Source organism: Coenobita brevimanus, chromosome 25 (genome assembly GCF_032717465.1).
Source record: "Coenobita brevimanus isolate Jiangsu-jjx chromosome 25, ASM3271746v2, whole genome shotgun sequence".
NCBI lineage: Eukaryota > Metazoa > Arthropoda > Malacostraca > Decapoda > Coenobitidae > Coenobita > Coenobita brevimanus.
Genome location: NC_136978.1, coordinates 7,224,192 through 7,246,420, shown reverse-complemented (window position 1 = coordinate 7,246,420; position 22,229 = coordinate 7,224,192). Strand labels below are relative to the sequence as shown.

General features: G+C 40.5%; 1 protein-coding gene and 1 non-coding gene across 2 annotated transcripts in view; one reads left to right on the top strand and one right to left on the bottom strand.

Annotated features, from left to right (window-relative positions):
• LOC145393698 (papilin-like) overlaps positions 1 to 22,229 on the bottom strand; it is a 131,508-nt gene that overhangs the window by 72,344 nt on the left and 36,935 nt on the right. Inside the window, exons 6-14 of the mRNA XM_080267745.1 lie at positions 19,751 to 19,833; positions 16,930 to 16,992; positions 15,241 to 15,391; positions 12,368 to 12,572; positions 10,469 to 10,641; positions 7,993 to 8,125; positions 4,201 to 4,327; positions 2,561 to 2,777; positions 2,179 to 2,358 (exon numbers count right to left, since the gene is read on the bottom strand). Of these exons, the coding sequence (XP_080123871.1) occupies positions 2,179 to 2,358; positions 2,561 to 2,777; positions 4,201 to 4,327; positions 7,993 to 8,125; positions 10,469 to 10,641; positions 12,368 to 12,572; positions 15,241 to 15,391; positions 16,930 to 16,992; positions 19,751 to 19,833 (1,332 nt within the window). The remainder of the gene's footprint in view (positions 1 to 2,178; positions 2,359 to 2,560; positions 2,778 to 4,200; positions 4,328 to 7,992; positions 8,126 to 10,468; positions 10,642 to 12,367; positions 12,573 to 15,240; positions 15,392 to 16,929; positions 16,993 to 19,750; positions 19,834 to 22,229) is intronic.
• Positions 4,395 to 4,513, top strand: LOC145393955 (5S ribosomal RNA). The gene has a single exon (XR_013896305.1). It is a non-coding gene; the product is annotated as a 5S ribosomal RNA (ribosomal RNA).

Below are 22,229 nucleotides of genomic sequence, written 5' to 3'. Positions count from 1 at the left end.
ATGACAGAGGTGGTGTGTACTACTACTAACACAGGCTGCTGCATAGAACTGTGTGCCCCTCATATCGAAGTACTCTCTGACAGAGAGGATTTTAGTTTCAGAGTGTAAGTGAGCTGTGGGCGTGGTTTTGGTTAGAGATGTGTTGATGTATCGGTATCGGTATCAGTGGCATTGGCCCATTTTTAGAGCATCGGTACCGGAATCGGTATTGGCTGATTTTCTGCCGATACTACTGATAAAAGGAATTTAGTATGTAGCATATCACTCACTGGATGTTACTGTTAAACAGAATATTGATGTTTTATAGGGATGAAAAATAAATTATTGGTAATATCCAAGTATTTAGTATCATATTGAATACATTTTTTGGTAATGAGCCACATCTGCCACCATGGATATGTATGAGACAGGCTGGTTGCCTCACATCAGCGGCTCAGGGCCCTGCCACAGTCCTCAGATGGCAGGCACCACCTTCCCTCACTGGTATCGGTAATAGTATCGGTATCGGTCTAATTTTGTGGTATCGGTATCGGTCAAAATTTTGGTACTGGTACATCTCTAGTTTTGATGCAGCCCAAGATGATATGTAAGGCACTGTTCTACATGATTTGCAAGGTGTTGTTGTGGGTATTAGACAGAATGGTGCCATAGGACATCAATGACCTACTGTATTGTTTGTGGAGTAAGGAGAGTGTTTCTTTTTGTTGCCCAAAGAGTAGCCTTGTAGTCTGGCCTGGATGCACTGAGTTTAATGTGTCTGTTAATGTCAGTGATTGGTGTATTGTTTGATGTGCTGAAGTGTTGCTCTGTTCTTCAGAGAATTCTGTCCACTCTGTTTTTTTGTAGCTTGTGTATGTGTGGCATCATTGTTCTGATTTGGACTGTGTTTCTATACCGATAATGATCGGGAGATGATTTGTAGCGAGTTTGGGTTTCGTTCACTAGGCAGTGTTGAGTAAAACTGTTGCTGAAAAGAATATGATGTCTGGGGAGGAGGGATAGCAGTTTGCCTGGAGAGGGATTAGAGTATATTGCAAAACGTCACTGAGAATATATATGTTGTAGAGTTGTGAAGCAATGTCAAGGCCTTGGCCGTTGCAATGATTGTGTTCGTACCAGGTAATGGTTTTAGTGTTAAAGTCCCAAGCAATGACAGAATTAGGTTTCTGTGTTAGGGGAAGAAGCTGGGGGTTGTATTGTGTTGGTACAGCATGGGAAGTGTCAGGGGAACACAAATGTTAAAAATGTTGATTTCTTGTTTGGGACCAGATGTGACACCAAGTGACAATATTTCTGAAGCTGTTTCATTCGGGAAAAATAAATGTGCTGTGTCCATGCAGAGGACTGGTGTATGAATGTACATAATGGGGGCATCTGAGTGAATGTGTGAGTAGTTTCTGATCTGGGGGGCTGATATGTGTCAGTTTTGTTTCTTGTAGGAGTACTATGTGTGTGCTGTGGTCCCTAGGGAATTGTTCTAATCATAATTTTGCAGAGGCTGTCAACATTTAGCTGCAGCATTTTTATGTGTGTTCAAGATGGAGTGCATGCATGCATGTGTGTGTGCGTGCATCAGGAACTGAACTGTGATGTCTGTGGTTGCACAAGTGGGAGGGTTGTTAGAGGGGGGGATGGAGGGAAGTTGTGTTTGGCGTGACAGAAGTGTTTATGCATGTGTTGCACCTACCACACACCCATATGCTTTTGTGTTGTTTGACATTTGTTAGTGTAGTGTACAGTATGTGATGTGGATCCACTGTCTGCATGAAGTGCAGTGAACAGATCCACATGTATGACTTGCACTTACGATGTGTAGGAAGCAAAAAGGTCATATGTATTGTGTTTGGGGAGCAGGATTGCTCCTGATGTCTCTGGCTAGTGTGAGAATCAGGGAAATGACCACCAGAAGGTTATTTCCCTAAGTGTAAAATACCAATGTAGGGAGTGGCTGCCCCCCTGCAGGAGATGGCACCCTCCCGGGCTGGACCTGGGTCCTCCTCATGGGATGCTAGGCAGGATGAGGAGGTTCTGTTCCCAAGCGAGAGCTGCATCTGCTTCTGTCCACCCAGGGCAACAAGAGCATCACAGGAAGGCTCCTCTCCACCACCAGTATATCCATTTTCCATTCTCATAAACCCTCCTATCAACAAAGGCTCCTCGACTCTCCAATGAACTCACCCCAGTCCAGTCTGAGGTGACCCAATCAACTCCTGTGCAGGGGATGCGTTCACATGGCTTCTCCATCTCTGGTTTCTCATCAGAACAGGCCTCATCTCCCAGTACTCTCACCACCCCATCCTCCACAACATGACACGTTACTTTGCGGTGCTGCCTTCCAACTCCACACAGCTTATTGCACTGTGACCACACAGTTCTCATTAACAACATGCAATACAGTACTGGTATCTACTGATTAATTGTATTGTAAAGGATACATATATTCAATGACTGGGTACTGTTTTCACCAAATGCTATATAATGCAATCAATGGTTTGAATATTAAGTTAAGCAAAGATTTTCACTTTTTCCCTTACTGTTGCTCCTTCTGGTATTCACTCACCGGTGACCAATCCCCAACATGCCAGGTGGCACAGTTGGCATCCCTGTTGCACTCCTGAACAGTGGGTGGTGGTGGTCCAAGTTCGCTGTGACACACGGCCTCATCCACCACAGACAGTCGGCCTTCAGCAAACGTCTGACCACAGTACACGTGTCTGAACTGCCAACCAGGTGTGCCACATGAACTGGTGCATGGCGACCACTCCCCCATCTGCCACCTGAGATTAATGCATAAAAAGAATAAATGTTATAGATGCACTTCACATTACTGTATTGCTGATTTGTTCTCCTAACTTTTTTCTTCTTGCTCTTTGACTCTACCTCACCTCATCCTTGGGTAGAAAAAAGAGGTTGAGATGATGATGATGTTATACAGTAGTTCTTTTGCTATAACTTGAAGGAGATTATCATGTATTTGCAGTTTATTAGTCATAGCTGGATTGCAGAATAAAACAATACTAAGACCCTATATCCTGTACAATGCACTTCTTAATGATCAGTGCTGTGTTCTTGTGTTAACCTATTACAGTACTGCTACCAAACATACCAGACTATAGTAGCCTCACCATGGACCTCCATACCTCATAGGGAATTATTATGGAAGTGTTTGTTGCCAATACTATTTTTCTATTGTTTACCATCATCATCATCACCATTATCATCATCATGAACATTATGATCACCACCACCACCACCACCATCATCATTGTCACTTTTTTCCCACCCACAGATAAGGTGAGGTAAGATCCAGAAACAAGAAAAGAGAAAGTATAAAAACGGAAGAACAATCAACAGCATACCCAGTGAAATGATTCATACAATGATTCTACCTGAACTTTAACTATGTTCAGTCATGGACAAAAACTTGCCTACTACTGTATCTTCTTTACATTTAAGGCATGTTTGTTTTTTTCCTCCTTGATACATTATATTAAAGTGACTTATCTATGAGTAGAGAAACATCTAAGCCTCTCTCAGCTCTGGAATACTGGCCACCAGATATATGAAGTGGATGAGGTGATATATTAGACAAACTTTTGTCCCTGGCTGTACACCTGTACACCAGAGGACAAAGCTAGGATGGTATGGTCATTTCAGGCCTTGCTGCATACAGTTTGAAGTCTTGGGTCATACAAGCAGCACTGACACATCACTGATCCTAGACTTTAGCAATGTACGCCTGACACATCACTAATCCTTGACTTTGGCGACGTACAACAAACATCATTAAAGAAAACTGCACGAGGATGGGCAAGGATAGTTGTTCCAGATGCTGTTGAATTCAGGTCCCAGTCTTGTCTCACACAGGCAGCAGTCACTCATTATTCATATTAAACAACCTATGACAAAAAACATCAATAAAGTAATCCATATGAGGCTGGGCAATGATGGTCAATACAGGTTCTGTTGGATTTAGGTTGCAGTCTTGGGTCAAACAGGCAGCATTTCCACATCCGTTCATTAAACTTCACCAGTGTGCAACTATCATTCATTTAAAACTTCAACAATGTATGACTATCATTCATCCAAAATTTCAACTACATATGACTATTATTCATCCAATATTTTAAAAATGTACAACTATCATTCATTCAAATCTTCAACAATGTACAAATCAGAACACAGTAAAGTAAACCATACGAGGCTGGGCAGGGATGGTCATTGCAGGTCCTGTTGGATTCTGGCTGCAGCCTTGGATCACACAGGTAGTCATCCACGGCTTGGAAGTCACTTGTACGGACACAGGTCACATTCCGGCTCATGTGGCCTGGGTGGAAAACAAAATACTATACTCACTACATATAACTCATATTCAGCTTGCAAAATCCATCAGTGCCAATGGCCATACCACGTTGAGTACACCGCTTCCCGTCCGATCAGCGAAGTTAAGCAACGTTGGGTCTGGTTAGTACTTGGATGGGTGACCGCCTGGGAACACCAGATGCTGTTGGCATAATGTTCTCCCTACGTGTCAAGTGGGGTTGGTGGAGGATTAGTGCCCCTCCCTGTAAAACAATTAACTCTAAGCCCTTGGCCACCTCGTTTGGGATACATGGCGTCTGGCAATGAATGAATGAATGAAAAATCCATCAGTGACATTTTTTCTTTTTTTTTTATGTGAGGAGGAAGGAACCAAAGGCCGCGAGCCCGCAAAATTGTTCCTTCCAAGAGAAAAACAAAATACAAGAGAGAGCCAAATTCGATCCGATCATTTCGAGATGCCTGGACACACTGCGTTTGAAAGACTGGAGATCATAGGAAGCAGGAAATACAGACAGAGGGAGACAGTTCCAGAGTTGACCTGCTGCATAAATGAAGGACTGGGAGTAACGGTTAACTCTTGCATTAGAGACTTGGACAGAAAAGGGATGAGAGTTTACTGCTAGACGGGTGCTACGCGCCCGTCGTAGAGGTGGAGGAATGCATGCAGACAGTTCAGAGGAGCAGTGAACATTGAAGAAGCGATAGAAAAGAGATAAAGATGCAACAGTGTGGTGAAGAGACAGAGGTTAAAGGCAGTCAGTAAGAGATGGAGAGTTAATGAGATGAAAGGCCTTTGATTCCACCCTATTGAGAAGAGCTGTATGTGGGGAACTTCCCCACACATAAGAGTTGTACTCCACACAGGAGTGGATAAAACCCCTGTAAAGAGCCAACAATTGTGCAGGGGTAAAGAAGAAATGGAGTTGGCTTAGCACACCTAATCTCTTGGAAGCAGATTTTACAAGAGACGTAATATGATCTTTCCAAGATAAGTCACGAGTAAATGAAACCCCATGCATGTTCAAGGATGATGCAGGATTAAGCTGAATATTATTAAACATTAGTGGGTATACCTGTGGAAGATTTTCTCAGATTGATAGGTGTAAAAATTGAGTCTTTGATGCATTAAAAACAACAAGATTATTTTTACCCCAGTCAGAGATATGAGCCAAGTCAGACATTAGGTGTGCCATAGCCTCATCCCTTGTTTGCTGAAGTAACTGCTGGGATGGATGCTGCGGGAACCGAATGGAAAGGTGACGGGTGGAGTCATCTGCGTATGAGTGGATAGGGTTAGATGTACAGCTGAGAAGGTCATTGATGAATAAAAGGAAGAGAGTTGGTGATAGGACAGAGCCCTGAGGAACACCACTGTTAACAGATCTAGGAGAAGAACGATGGCCATCTACAACAGCGGCAATAGAACAACCAGAAAGGAAGCTAGAGATGAAGGCACAGATAGAAGGATAGAAACCGTAAGAGGGCAGTTTGGAAATTAAAGATTTACGCCAGACTCGATCGAGAGCCTTTGAGATGTCAAGTGCAATGGCAAAGCTTTCACCAAAGTCCCAAAAGGAGGATGACCAAGAGTCTGAAAGGCAGGTGAGAAGATCGCCAGTGGAGCGTCCCTGACGGAAAACATATTGACAATCAGAAAGAAGGTTGTGATAGGAGAGATGCTTCAAAATTTTTCTATTAAGAATTGACTCAAAAACTTTTGAGATACAAGATGTTACAGCAACTGGATGATAGTCAGAGGGTTGGGAATGGTCACCCTTCTTTGGGACTGGCTGAATGAGAGCAAACTTCCAGCATGAAGGAAAGGCACAAGTAGATAGACAGAGGCAACAGAGTTTGCCTAGGCAGGGTGTAAGCACAGAAGCACAGTTCTTGAGAACAACAGGAGGGACTCCATCAGGTCTATATGCCTTATTAGTACTGAGGCCTGTGATGGCAGAAAATACATCAGCTGAAGAAATTTTAATGTCAGCCACGAGAAAGTAAGAGGGGGGAAGTAATGGAGGAACAGCACTGGAATTGTCTAAGGTGGAATTGGAGGAGAAAGTCTGAGTGAAGAGATCTACTTTATCAGTAGAAGAAATAGCTGCAGAGCCATCAGAGTAGAAAAGAGGAGGGAAGGATGATGAGGTAAAGTTGTTAGAAAGGTTTTTGGCAAAGGTGCCAGAAGGAGCGGGAAGAATTCAAGTTGGAGAGTTGAGAGCATTTACTATGGATGAAATTATTTTTAGCAGAGCAAAGAACAGACTTAGCATGATTCCTGGCAGAAACATATAAAAGATGTGATTCAGGGGTGGGTTGGCTCCGGTACCTTTTATAGGCCCTCTCCTGGTTGCGGACAGCATTAGAACAAGCGTGATTAAACCAAGGCTTTCTTGCGTTAGTCAAAGGATATGAGAAAGGGAATGTATGCTTCCATACCTGAGAGAATTTCCTCCGTAATACGCAAGGCATACTCAGATGGCTCCCGGCCATGGAAGCAATAATCATTCCAGGGAAAATCAAAGAAGTACTGCCTGAGGGCCTCCCAATCTGCAGCTCCAAAGTGCCACAGACGATGTTTCTTTGGAGAGTCCACAGGCCGTACCGAAGTGATAGGACAGGTTAAGGTGATAAGGTTGTGATCGGAGGAGCCCAACGGAGAGAAAAGATTAACCGTGTAAGCAGAAGGATTAGTTGTAAGGAAGAGGTCAAGTATGTTGGAGCTCCTTCCAAGGCGGTCAGGGATACGGGTAGGATGCTGTACAAGCTGGTCTAGGTCATTAAGGATAGAAAAGGTGTAGGTTTGTTCCCCAGGTGGATCAGTGAAAGGAGAGGAAAACCAAAGGTGGTGGTGAACATTGAAATCTCCTAGAACAGAGATTTCAGAGAAATATCACAGGTCCTTCCTAAGCTCTGCATAGCCCATATTAACACTTTTGCTGCAGTTGGTACAATCTGGGTATTATACTCATGCAAACTCCTGACAGCTTTGTTCAACCACAAGAAATCACAGCTGTCAAAAGTTTCAAAAAGTTCCTCTAGTAATCCTTTGATTTTCTACAGTCAAAAGAAATGATAGCAGTCAATCGTTACATGAGTATGATACCATGGTAATGTATGGATGAAATAAGATACTTTATATCCCCTTATGTACAAGGTGTTTTCACAAGATGAACAAAAGTATTTATTGGCTAAAAAAGTAATAATTACTGAACTAGTATTTAAAAAAAAGACTGCAAGGGTTAAGCACAAGAACACATCAGGCACTTGTCAACACTTAGTACTGCATGTGTTTAGGACAACTGATGCCTTATATAAGAAGGAAAAACATGGCCTTACATCTTAAAGAAACAGAGCATGGTTTCACAGAAAAGACAAAGCATGACCTTAAAAAAAAAAAAAATAAAAAATAAATAAATAAAAGGCCTTACAGCTGAAAGAAAAGAACATAGTCTGACTGCTGAAGAAAATAAAAATTGTACTTACAGGTGGGGAAAAAAAAAAAAAAAAAAAAAAATGACCTTGCAGCAGAATGAAATGAAGCATCTCTGAATAACTGAAAAAAATAAAGTATGACCTTGATGCTGAAACATTACATGGCCTTACTCCTGAAACAAACAGAACAAGACCTTACAACCAAAAAAAACATAACACGCAGCACTCACTCACCTCCACCACACTCCACCGAGCACTCTCCATAAGTGTCATACAACCAGTCATAAGTCTCAGCTTCAGCTTGCGTCACCTCCTTAGGTACGCTGTACTCATAAGCAATACCCAGATTGGTTTCTTGGTAAAGAAGCTGTCAAGGAAACAAAGGTCTGAGTATCATCATTATACTGTTCTAATCCTATTGCTATAAAAAAAAAAAAAAAAAAAAAAAAAAAAAAAAAAAACAGAAACATGAAGAGGAAAGCATTAACATCTGTATTGCAACAACATACAATATTAGTTTAGTTTATTCTTTCTACCTCCACAAAATATATTTCACCTATGAAAAGATCTTCACACAGAAGGGGTTAATAAAACATTACCTCTCCTGTCTGAAAAGTCTCTCCTAAACAAAATTAAATCATCTGGACACAAAAAAGAAGAAAATATATATGATGTTCTTGAGCTGAACAGATTATAGGAGTGCTATAATTAAAAATATCAGGTAATAATAAAAAAAAAAAAAAAAAAAAAAAAATTCTGAAGGATATTTAAGTCGAAAAATTTAGAAAGCTTAAGAACCATTCTGTGATGTAGCAATCTAAAAAAAAAAATTGAACACTGTTATGAGTTTGAACAATATGAAAGAAATTTTTCATGGCAGCTGAGGAATTCTGTATATAATAATACTAAAACTATTAAAAATATGATCATTCATGTTCTGGCTGTTTATCCATACTTCTGGGTATTAACAGAAAACCAACTAACAAGGTATTTGAATTTTCTTGCTTTCTTCTCTCTCTCACTCTATCTCTCTCTCTCTATATATATGTATATTTACATGAACTATCTCCATATGTAGCTATTTGTACTATATATACGGATGCAGACAGAAGTAGCAGACACTACATTAGCCCCCACGCACAGGAACTGGGCCCTTTCTGGCTGAGGAGTTACCATGGAGAGAGTAGGAGAATGGTACTTAGTGAGGGTACGTTAAAGGAAGGTGCTAACGCTTTCCCACCCCCACCACTGTAACTTAGCGGCCAGAAATGACCCAGTCATTTATGCCAGCGCCAAGGCGATGTCTGTTACTTTTGTCCACACCTGTACATTTTCAACTTTCTTTTACCCATGTACACTATCAAATTTTCTTTTACTATTATACTCTCGCACAAAATTACTTCTTAAAAATTAGCAAAGAATATAAGGAAACACATAAACTGCTTTAATTCTGCTGCTGCTATGAATGCACTTCTATTAATTTCTTTTCCCTTTTTCTGTTTATATCCAAGGCATGGTTGAGGTTTATTGCTTACGTAATGTGACTCAGGAATGAGTGAGGCTGGTCACTCATCTTAATTGTCACGACCAACTTGCCGAGCCCCAGGCTCCTATGCTCCTCATGGGGCAACACAGGATTAGATGATGTATGCAGGTATGTATGAATGCTTTTTTTTTTAAGATAAGGGAAATCCTTGACGGCTAAATTAATTCACTCACTATACAGTTGTTGTTGACCAACCCCAGCATGTCTGGCTGAGCTGACCTATCAACCATGAGCAAGCAACTGCCCCTGCAGGGAAGTTTCAAGCAATGAACTGATGTTCCCCTTCAGCTGACAGCACCTAGCGACAATGAGGCAAGGCTTGGGGAAAATATGGAGGCTTGGTTCTTGGATATATGCTGTATTTGTCTCTCCTCACCCAGTTAACATGGGTACCATTGAATGCTCCACATCATCCCATTATCTGGTTATATGATTACCAACCAGCACTGTAAATGATTTCCTGGGTTACAGGAAACTGTTACACATTCACTCATGTAGAGCCATCAGAAGTGGATTGTTTATCTATCAACAGCCAGATACCATAATCTCATAAGGGGTGGCCATTTGTCTTTGAGTCAGTTGTTTCCTGGCTTACAGGAACCATTTGGCCTGTCACGCAATGTAAAGCCACCTAAAAAGGAAAGAAGAGTAATATAAAGTGATAGAAAAGATGGGAGAAACAGAAAGAGAGGAGGGCAGACACAGATAAAAATGATAAAGGTGAAGGAAGAAGTAGGCAGCACTACATCAAGTGAGGGGATGATGGTCACCACCATCTACCACAAGGAAGTGGATAGAAGAGTAATAAAATGTGGGAGGAATGAATGGGAAAGTTGGATGAGAGAAGGGTATACACAGAAACAGAATAACAAAGGTGAAAGACGTAGACTGCACTACATCTAGTGAGTGGATGAGGTTGCCACCACCTGCACCATCAGTATACAGTAATATGCATATTTCTATATTTTCATTTTACTGTTGGCCTAACAAAGCCTTAGCTGCTAAATTTTAATCATACTGTACTGCCGAGATTTCAGAAGATACAAAAGCCCACCACATCTACCACCACACACCATCATAAATATCACCACATCTACCATCACCCACAACAACTTACATCATCCACTATAATCCTCATCATCTACAATAACTACCACCACCTACCACAATAAAGAGGGGCTCGGTGGTGGGTCCAAGGGCACGCAGTATCTCGGGAGCAAAGATGCCGTCCACCTTACGTTCATAATGGAAAGTTGTTCCTGCAAACTTGCGTGCTCGTGGAAAGTCAATGCGCCAGTTGCCATTGAGGAAGAAGTGACCAGTCATGTTACGTACAGCTGGGAGAGAGTAATGACGGAATCATGGTTAAACGTCAAATTCAGTTTTACGACATACAGACAGACCTTTAGAGTCTAGGATATGTGCAAGGAAAATGTTTCTTTAAGTGAAACATTATTAAGCAGGGCATACTTTCTGTCCATCATTGAGGAACTAAAAGCAGAAAGAACATTGGCTTCTAACTTCAAAACAACTTTCCAATGTTTCATGACCAATTTTACACTAACACTAGTTGCTGATTCGACAGCCCCTTAACAGTGAAAGAACTTATGGAACAGCTTAAAATGAGCACTACCTGTACTTGTAATGCCCCATTCTTTATTGCTAGTTAATGTGTTCAACATATTCTTCTCATCTGTACTCCATTTACAAGAAGGAAATCTAGAATGATGATGATGGATAAATCAACTGACAGGAACACTAAGCAAATGAACTGTACAAACAGAGGCAGTGCTTTACTGCTGTTGCAACCTCAATTTATATCTCAAAGGCACTGGAGGCAGTGCTCTACTGCTGTTGCAATCTCAATTTATATCTCAAACACACTGGAGGCAGTGCCTCTTGTACAGGCATGTGGGAAAAATCTGAGAAATTCTCATTCCATGTTTCAGGAACAGTTTCACACAACAGATAAAATAAATGCTATGTATGGTCAAGAAAGAGTGTGGAGCCCTTAATATTAGCATTAGTTGTGCCAGACTCATCTTTTTATTGGTGGTTTCCAATAGAAGGTGTGTTGATGCAGTCCTGCTTTCAGTCAGTCATGACTGTATGTTTAAAACAATGTTGGAACTATTGCATCTTCTTGCACAAGGAATATCTCTGGGAGGCAAGGTCTGTCACCTGATGGCCTTGGTTCAACTCCTGGGATATATATCTGTGATTCTTCATGCACAGTATTGATCATCAGAGCTCTTCATAGATTTTGGGTTATAAACTATTGAAGCCAGGCTATGAATCATTTTTTCACAAAATCTTCTTGAGTTTCCGATGATTTTAATGATTACAGAATGACCAACTCCAATCGCATTAAGCAGCTGTTTATTACACTTTATACTCATACATGTCCTAGTGCCTCATTTCATTGACCCAAGCATCACAAAGTGTTATCAAACTTGTAAAATACAGGCCATACTCATTACAATAAAAAAATATGCTGAACAGTGCTGTATTTCAATGTATGGTATAAATGTGTCAATGTTACTCTTTAGCATCTAGTCAAGAACTTCCACAGTAACACTAAAATAAAAAACTAAGAACATTTACTAGAAGCAAGGGGCTTTAGATTAAACTATACTTCACTTTAAAAGCTAAGAAGGATTTACTTGTCCTGTACTATACTACTTTTATTCTAACTTGGCCTAGAATTGCCATCTTGGATGTTGAATTGTAAAAAAATTTTACCACTGAAATATGGTGCTAATCATGAATTGCACAGACGGGGATGTACAGCCATAGTATATATTGTCTTTTTCTGATGCTTACATGAAATGTCCTGTACAGTACAAGTAAAAGGATGAAAATCCAGACATAGCTTGGGTAAGGAGAGTAGAATAACACTTGTTTCAACATCCAGACTATCTAAAACTGTGTTCAGTTCTTACACTATGTTTGGTATACTATAAATACAGTCACTTTTGCTCCAATATATCATGATGCTGTCACCATCTTTTCTATAAAAATACTTTACATAAGTCCGTCATATCTTTCTTTTACTGAACTTACCAAGATAGTTGTTGGATGTCTGTAGTTCCTCCACAAATATATTTGTGGCTCCAGCAGGGATGAGGACAATGTCATTATAGCCAACAGTGAGAGTCCGCTGCATGAAGTCCCCTGTGACAGTATTACAAGTGCTGCCATCACCACCACACACACGGCACTTGTCCTCCTGCACGTCTGACCCCAGCACCAGGTCACATCCCACAGGCTAGGTGAGGAAGAGTGTGGTGGTGAATGAAACATGAATGAGACAGATAAATGAAATATGAATGTGACAGATGAATTACATGTGAATGAGCCGGATGTATGAGATTTGAATGTGATAAAAGAATAATACAGAAAACTCTCAATTATCTGTTGTAATTCAGCCATGCCCTATGTTGAATAATGTGAAATGCCGGATACTGCATAGTACTCTCCACTGGCTCAACATTTGGCATCGAACCGGATACTGTACTGTGTTACTATCCATCTTGACCCTCTATCCTAAAAAACTTTCCCATATGTAAATGATGAAAACTATGCATAAAATACAATAAAAGTGACACAGTACAATAGTACAGTAATACAATGCCAGCTGACTACCACTTTTGAGCCAGCTGATACATCTCAACGTCGGATATTGCATGGAACCACCAGTTACCTTCTGTTTTGGCACTAACTGTTGCATAATTTCACCGGATATTGCTTTAATAAAGCCGAGACACCAGCGCTGGATATTGTGTTGGGCTGGATAGTGCAACGACGCATAGCTGAGAGTTTACTGTACAGTATATGAATAATGTGAAAGATGAATGAAATACTAATCTGACAAAGACTAAGGCATGAATGAGGTAGATGCATGAGATATGAAAAAAAATAACAGCAAAGGTAAGAATGGGGTGGCAATACATGGTAGGTATGAGATGGCAACATGAACTACAAATATGATGACAATATGAGACAAGAATGAGACAGATGAATGATATGAGATACAGCAGCACAAAATATAGCATGATGTCAGGGATAAGGGACTGAACAGAGAGGCTACTAGATACTGAGCAGCATGGAAAGCCACCATTAGATGACCGAGGCCGATGTATGCAAGCATGTTGGAGCCTTTATAAACAAACAAACAAATGAATGAATGAAGAATGATTGTGACATACAAATGAAATATGAATGATAACTGACTGAAATATAAGGAAACATATATGCGAATTATGAATGATGAAGTGACATGACAAAATAGAGAGGGTATCATGAGGCAGATGGTTTGGAGGGCACAATGGGAACAAGAGAAAAGATAAGACCCTCAGCCACATAATGACTAATCAGCCAATGACAATCCAAGTTCCTGCATCAACAAATTGCACTGAAAAAATAAAAAAAAATAAAATATGTGCCCAATGGAAGGGTCAATGTTATTTTAACTGCATCCCCAATCTCAAACCATACTGCCAGGGCTAGCAAAACATGTATAGTGTCCTCATTAGATGTCAGGGATGTGTTCTGTATATTACAAATGGGGGAGACTGGCTAATCAGCATTACAAGTAAAAAGGGAACTTTAACCCGCCCCGTCCCGACCACTTTTTGACCACTGGTACCCCCCAATCCCGACCATTTTTCGACCCTTTTTTTTTTTTGCTAAAACTTTCGCTTTTGATGAGAAACATCGAAAATTCATAGAGAAATCGCTCACCTGAGGTTTAAAATACTCATTACAGGTAGGAGAGCCTCCTTACCTTACTGGGTTTTCTATCAGGCTGGCACCAAAGAAAACGAGTTCTATGGGAGGATAACTATTTCACACCACTCATAAACAGTATTTATTTATTTACTGTTACGAATTTATATGTAGTACAAGAGTATATTGGTTTTCAAGCAGTAATATAGGCATTATAAGCATTGTTTCACTCACTAATACCTGACCTTTTTTTGCCACATTACCTGATCATCATTTCTAACTGTTTCTTCCTCTAATGCTATGTAAAGTTTGTCCTCCACATTGTCATTGATTGGGGAATCACTCTGGCCCTGAATTTCGTACCGTGGCATGACATGGCTATACTGGCCAGGTCACTGATAACAGGCGAATTGCTGAGAAAAGGGCATGCAGGGGGGGGGAGGAGGTCATGCTGGGTAAGGCATTGTCTCTGCCAGGCATCTTGTTGAGGAAGGTGTCCCGTGTATACGTACCAAAAATGACTCGCGAAAATTGAAAATTGTGGAAATTATGAACCTTGCAATTGCAGGACGTTGAAGTACGTCCTCGGGATTAGCTGTGACAAAACGTGAGGACGTGGAAGTACGTCCTCGGGACGGCGTGGGTTAATAGAGAATCTTTTTGTAACTGACCATGGAATTAATCCCCTCAATCAAGTGACATGTGCTACATTTTGTTTGTGCAATCTCCAGATGCTTTTATTCACCTTAGGATAGACTTCTTGACTTGGAGAGGTTGGCTATACCCTTCATCTTTACTGCAAATCAACTAGAGGTAGTAAAAATAAACTTAAAAGCACAAAAACCAAATTTACAGAGTTAACAGGAGAACAGAAAAGAGATTAAAAAAAATAAAAAATAAAATAAAATGACAGCAATGTAGTTCAGACCCAATGCAACCTGATGATGCCCATCCTGACTTTCACGTAACTGGTTAGTACAGTATATCCATATGAAGTTAACCACATCATATCACACACTCAAGATATAAAACATACCGGTACAGTACAGACATGAAAGATACTGAAACAAATGGGTGAAAACTTATAACTATAGAAACTGAGTAAAAGGAATGGAAACAAACACTTAAAAGATACAATACTGTAGGTAGTTTTGGTTACTTTGCAGATCATCATCTGTAAGTGAATAAAATATCCATGATGCACTTACCATGCACTCCCCATCAACACAGATGTCGAACCCTTCATTATCACAAGGGGTTCCATCAATTACTTTGGCTGCATGACGATAGTAGAACCTCTCTCCTTCTGGCCGGCAATTCAGTTCACATTTTTTGGCTGCCTTTAGGTGTGGGACCCAGCTGAATGGGGTAGTCAGACAAGCAGAGATTATTACAACTCAAATGGTATTTCAGAGAAGGTCAATGGTGGAAGTCAATCTTATATAACTGCTAAACTCTTTCTCTAAGATGACCAATTATCTACTATATTCTGGTCATTCTCCAAATTTTTAAAAACATAACAGAGACATCATACTGAAACGAGGGTATAATATGTCTCCAAATACTCTTTCACTAAGACAACAACTTATGAATTATGGTCATCCTTTGACAGTTTTTAAAAAGCTTTAGAAAAACATCTTGTAGTGAAGGGGCTAAATCCTGACTCAGATCATTATCAATGAATCATGTCTTTCCTAAATATTTGTGTATTTGGGCTAAGACTAAAACTTGAAGGAATAATCAAGAATGCATGGACAAAAATACGACCAAACCAAATACCAATTAAATTTTACATATGTGATGAGTACTGTACTTCTATAGCAATCTTTATTGACATCAATAAAAAGGTTAAAAAACTGTGTAAGGATGAAAACCGAAACATCACATCTGTGTCAACTTCCGCCACTCTTACATGCCTTTCTTATCAATTAAGACTAATCATGCAGTTCAGAAAAGTTCACCATTTTTCACACCTTAGCTGGTGAAAACCTAAAGACAGCCACTCGCTATATAGAGCTTCCTGTCCTTTTGACGACTGCTGGCCAATTAAAGCTAATGCAGTTTCTCTTCTAGTGCACTCCATTCCCTGCACCACTCTTGAAAAAAGCCATGCCACTGTTGTCAACACCATGCCATGAAGCTGCCTACCATAATTTGCTGAAACAAAACGCACTGCTCCTTTGTTACAAATGATTACCAATATAACCTGAAAATGAATCAGAAACCTAATGTGCATGGAAGTCTCAACCTACAAGCTGAATCCCCACTAAATTACATATAGCATACTACACCTGCAATAATAATATATGCAAACTTATAATATATATATTACTATTCACAAAATTTTTGCTTTAGGTAAGAACAAAAGCTTTAGAAAGCTCCCCCATATCTCCTCTTCACTGTCCTCTTGAATGCTTTATGCATCAGTGAAGAACAATGTGTTGGGTGGAACATGCACAGCAGGCCACCACTGACCACAGGTCCCTTGGTCAGCAAAGCTTACAGCCTCTCTTGTCACTGTGTACAAGAGGTCCAGTGATGGACAGATTTGGTCAAGAAATCTTCATGCTAATCATTGATAAGAACAGAAATTCCAATTCAATCTATGCAGGAAAAGGTGAGATGCTTTCATATGAACTTCTATTGTCTTTGTAGACCCATCCCTGATCTACAAGTGATGCTGCACAACAGTGAATGTATGTCATTCTGTGCTTTGTAAAACTTATGAGATTACAGTAGTATAATATAATTTTGAGGGACTGGGAAGAAGTTCAAATGGATACAGCCTCTCAGGTGATAAAATGGAAAGAATTCAACACTGCAGGTAAAACCATGCCATCCCTGTGTCCCTAGCCAGGTGCTCAGTGCTGGGGTTGGGAAAGTGAGTGGCTCAATACCTCTGTTCCACCGGCTGACAGTTGAGTTCACACTTGTTGGGAGCTTCCAGGTATGGTACCCAACTGTAACACAGCCAGCTAAGTCACACTCTGTACTACTCATCTACACTCTTTACAACTACACTACTGCACTACAGTATACTATGAAGATCATTCTTTTCTCAAAATGAATTTCATATCTGAAAGTACAGTTTACCTGAATTTAGTTGACAACTTTAATATGACTATGACAGGTAATTAAGAATTAGATTAAAGATATCCTGTAACAACATTTTTCAACCAACTGTCTAACAACTTTAAAGAGGGATAAAACAAACAACTTTAAGGAACGACACACTACAATAGAATACAGTATAATCTGATTAATTCACCACAGCCTTTGAAGAGATGCTGTCACCTCAGCCTCAGTTTCCTCTAACTCTCTGCCTTGCATAACCATAAGAGCTCTTACCCAATCCACCCTCTTGTAGGCTAAAGCAACAATACTGTATATCCCAACCGAAAGTGTCTGAAGATAACCTGAACTAAAGTGTTTCTTCTGATCATCAGTTGATCACCTGCATTAACACAAATCATCAATGAGTAATACCATGGATGATCTTTCTCTTTACTGTCTCTGGGATGAGTATTCTCATGCTATAATACTTTTATAAATCAGCTTCAAATGTGACAATAATGTGTTCTGTCATTAATCTATCATAACAACTACAGTAAAACCTAGATAAGTCAACATTCAACCAGTTGTAAATTTGGATGTCAGAATGAATTTGCTCTTGAAATTTTAAACTATACAGTACTGTAGTATGGAATGTTCTGACTTCATTGTCAATAAGTGTCAGCACTTCCATATAGTATTTATGAGTGTTACTCTGTCAAATTAGTAGTTACTTGTACAAGGATATGGGACAATACAGTTATATGGACACAAATTTCGGGGGTATGCTCCCCTAATTGGTGGAAGACCGATGCTTCTTTATAATAAAGAACAGTCTCATTTACCAATACATAATGGGTATGCAGCATGTACCTTACATAAATTTCATCATTGAATCACTTCAATGAATAAAGGGATATGAAAATAAACTCTGAGGAATTTGGTAATGAGCCAGCATGAATTTAAAATTGTGGTGATTCTGCTAGAAATCACATCCCCTCTTTTCCAAATTCCTGAATCTGGCCTTCTTATACTGTACTGTATATTAATGATATTTAACCATGGTTGGAAGCAAACATAGAAAAAATGCTAAGTCAGAAAGGCCAAAGCCCCATATCTCCTGCCTTATCAAGGATTTACAGGTTTTACTGTATTTTAATCCCTATCAGTGAGACAGAGTCACTGGCCTGCATTAACAAATGTTCACTTCCACAAACAAGTCCAGTAATTCCTTGTTCCACACCAAAAGACCCTATACTGTACATACAACTTCAACCATCATGATGCATCTGTCAACCATTAAGCTAACTTTCTGCAAAATCTCCTGTGAATGAATCCTACAAACATACTGAAATTTTGAATATGGGCATAATTCACTGATCTCAATGATCAAAGCACTGTTGAACAAGGCACACTAACTCTGGTGACTTGTAACTGTTTCTCAATCACTGTGTAAGAGGCCCACTCCAGGATTGAATACAGTAATCTTTTTGGAGGGGGGAGGGGGATGAAAAGTCAAAATCAACCTTTCCCCATGCTGGCCAAGAGTAAATCTTGATGGGCTGTCTGCGGCGCATGTGATATATGTGAAAGCTGCATGTTGTACTAATTATACTATGTGTGTCAGAGTGAACATATCCATCAGAATGACATGATACAGGTGCAATATACCAGCAGAGGAAAGGACACATATATCAGCAAATGCCTGCAGTGGCTTCATTTTTTAATGGTTCTTGCAATATGTGTGGCTAGCTTAATGAAGGTGTGCATCAGTCCAGTGCAATGTATCTGTCTACTCATGGTGTGTGCACCTTGTGTCTACCAGCCACATTGACTTGGGTTTGATCCAATCATGGGGGAGGACACATTATAATGGGTCAATTATTATGTACTTGTACATGTACTTCCATGTTCACAACTCTCACTGGCAAACAGTCACTCCAGTTGAACACATTTTCATGTGCACTTCTCACTCTAAATATTAACAGCCTCTCATACTTCTACCTATGGACAGTACTGTAGGGGTGGTTCACCTCCAGCAACAGAAAAGGGCCCTTTAGCCATACAGGCTGGTTACTCTTCAGGAAGTGTACAACACACTCTGAATGTGTCTAATACAACTGTCTACCCATGTCTGATGTATGCAAGATGCTTGCTATAGTTCATCATTCAAAGCACATCGATGTCATAAGGTGTGTTTCATGTCCGCTAAGGATACTTTGTAGTTAACACCTCATTTGTATCAATTTACTTAACATATTTTACCTTGGTGTTCTCTTCTATGCCTTTTATATTTCTTTAATATCAAAATGGTTTGAATAAACAGACAAATCTATTAATGTTGCGCCACATGCAGAACTAAACTGATTACGAAGAGGTGCTACTAAGCCTCCTAAACTGACAAGAATATGACCCTTCTGCCACACTAATCACAAAAGCTAACAGTGTATACAGTGGTTTGACTGGTGACAGTAGCACAACGAATGACACAAGCTGTTCTATCCCAGTTTACATGAAGGTCTCTAAAAATTCTAAAAATACCCTGCCTCTACTGCATATTGTGCTCTGCTAGAGAAAGAGAGAGAGAGAGAGAGAGAGAGAGAGAGAGAGAGAGAGAGGGGGGGGGGGCTTGGTTCCGTCCCCAAGACATCACATACATGGCCTCACCTGTAGTACTTTCCTTCGAAGCGGACATTATTGTAGCGCTGACACTGCTCCGTCCTGTAGTCTGTGGAACCCTCGGGACATGGCTAGGGAATGGGACACCAGTAGCTTAGAACAACAAAGTACAGCTATAATAAAAAGCTACTGACTTTCTTGTACTGTTGCTGTCAGCAGTTCTTTTGCATCCCAAAGCTGTCAAAATCCATTGCATTATAACTTCTGCTGCCATGCAAAATTAACCATAGGGGTTGGGAATCAACATCCTTAATTCCAAATCCTTGAGTGGACCTCTCTCTCTCTCTCTCTCTCTCTCAATTAGTGGGTGGGGCTGTACGCCTGAACCTTCTAATTTTAATGAAACACGAGAACCCACATAAGGTTGCCGTAAAGCACGGTTTTCAGATATAATATTCTACCGTACCTCAAACCCTTGTATGGACTATTGAAAATATAATCATGAATTTAACTTTTCTTCCAAAACAATGCCTCGAGACTCAAATCTCTAAAATATCATCCTCAACACAACCAAAGCTACCAAGAATAACCCACACTAATAATGCTAATGCAGAAATTCGAGAATAGCAGCATTCAAAAAAAAAAAAAAAAAAAAAAAAAAAAAAAAGGTGCAACAGGAATGGTCTGAGGTGCATTAACAGCCGACACATGTAATCAGCCACTCTGCTCGTTACGCCGTCCTTCAGGCCACTCTGCTGACTGATGGGGCTGTCACTGGCCAATCACGACACTCGAGTGGCCCAGATTACAGCCACTCAGAGTACACGACCGCCCACTCACACACACACAGCTGTTCATGCCCATCCAGCCAACAGCCAAACTCATCCTTACAGTTATTCATCAATTTAACCAACTATTTACCCTCCCATCCACCCATTCACCCACTCTACCATATACTGTATTCACCCGACCATTCATCAAACCAGCCATATATGTTTCCATTCAGACATACATCGTCCACTCACCCACACACCTACACTACCATACACCTATCCGACCATTCACTAAACCAGTCATACATCTTTCCATCCAAACAAACATCTTTCCATCTAGTCCATCCAATTAGCCATATTTGTACAACCATACATCCAACTAACCATCCTTCAGTTCAAATCACCAGCAAAGCAGTAACTTACAATGGCTCTATCTGTCTACTGTCCAACTCCGCATCTTGTGAAAGGTTACATGTCTATCCCAACCAAGTGATGCTCCCTCTTCTCTCAACAAATCACCCTTCCTCAGTCTCCCATTTTACCTCTTCACTCTCGTCTTCGTCTTCTCTTTTTCCTCCATCCATCTCCATCACCACTCACTCCATACAGCAAAACCATCTCCAAATAATTCTCTTTATTTTTCCTCACAAATCTCTGTATCATATTATTCACGACTTACCCCAGAAAACATATATCTCAGAAATTTAACACTACAGGCAGAAGTGAGCTCGCCCTGCTAGACTACGATGAAGCCATTTTCCATCCCTACACCAGTACAAACACTAAGTACTCGTATAATTCACACAGTCTGCTCTATAATGCCGTCCCTAACACCAAGGAACTTTTATTCATCTCATGCAACATCTAATAACCCAGACAACACACTGTCATCTCGACAATGTCGACCTCAACAGCACAACAAGCTTATCATCGCATACATCTCATTCTGTCCTTACTGTGATGGTCACCCTCACACCACAACAAACTTATCTCGTGTTTCTCACTCTACCCTCACTCTAATGCCACCCTTACACCACATACACTTACCCCATTCTCACAACACATTCTAATCTCACTGTAATGCAGCCCCTCGCACCATAACACACTCACCTCGTGCTTGTCGCTATTAAACACATCCTAATCTCACTGGAACGCAGCCTATCACATCAAAACACACTTACTCAGCTCATTCTCCCAAGAAATGCAATCTTTCAATGCTGTGTCTGCAAATGATCTCTGGGAGCACCCCGCTGAAGGGCCAGATATCTGCAGTCCATCTGGTTTATGTCTACGCAAGCCAAACCCGCCCCCCCTCCCCCCCTCTCTCTCTTTCTCTCTCTCTCTCTCGTAAATTCAGAATACAGCCATACACGCACTAACAATACAAGATCTCAAAACCTGAACTCTCTCTCTCTCTCGTAAATTCTGAATACACCCATACGTGCACTCACAACACAAGATCTCTCAAAACCTGAACTCTCTCTCTCTCTCTCTCTCTCTCTCTCTCTCTCTCTCTCAAGTGGGTGGGATGCATGGCGGGGGGGTGGGGACCAGAGGAGAGGCCAAGGAATTACAGCGCCATTAACGGATTAACGGCGGCCAGCCCAACTACAACCACGCAGCAATTTTGGGTTTTTATTTTCTTTGCTGTTACTATTCTGTTTTCTTTTTTTTTTAATCCTCTCTCTCTCTCTCTCTCTCTCTCTCTCTCTCTCTCTCTCTCTCTCTCTCCTCTTCTCTTCATAACTATTACA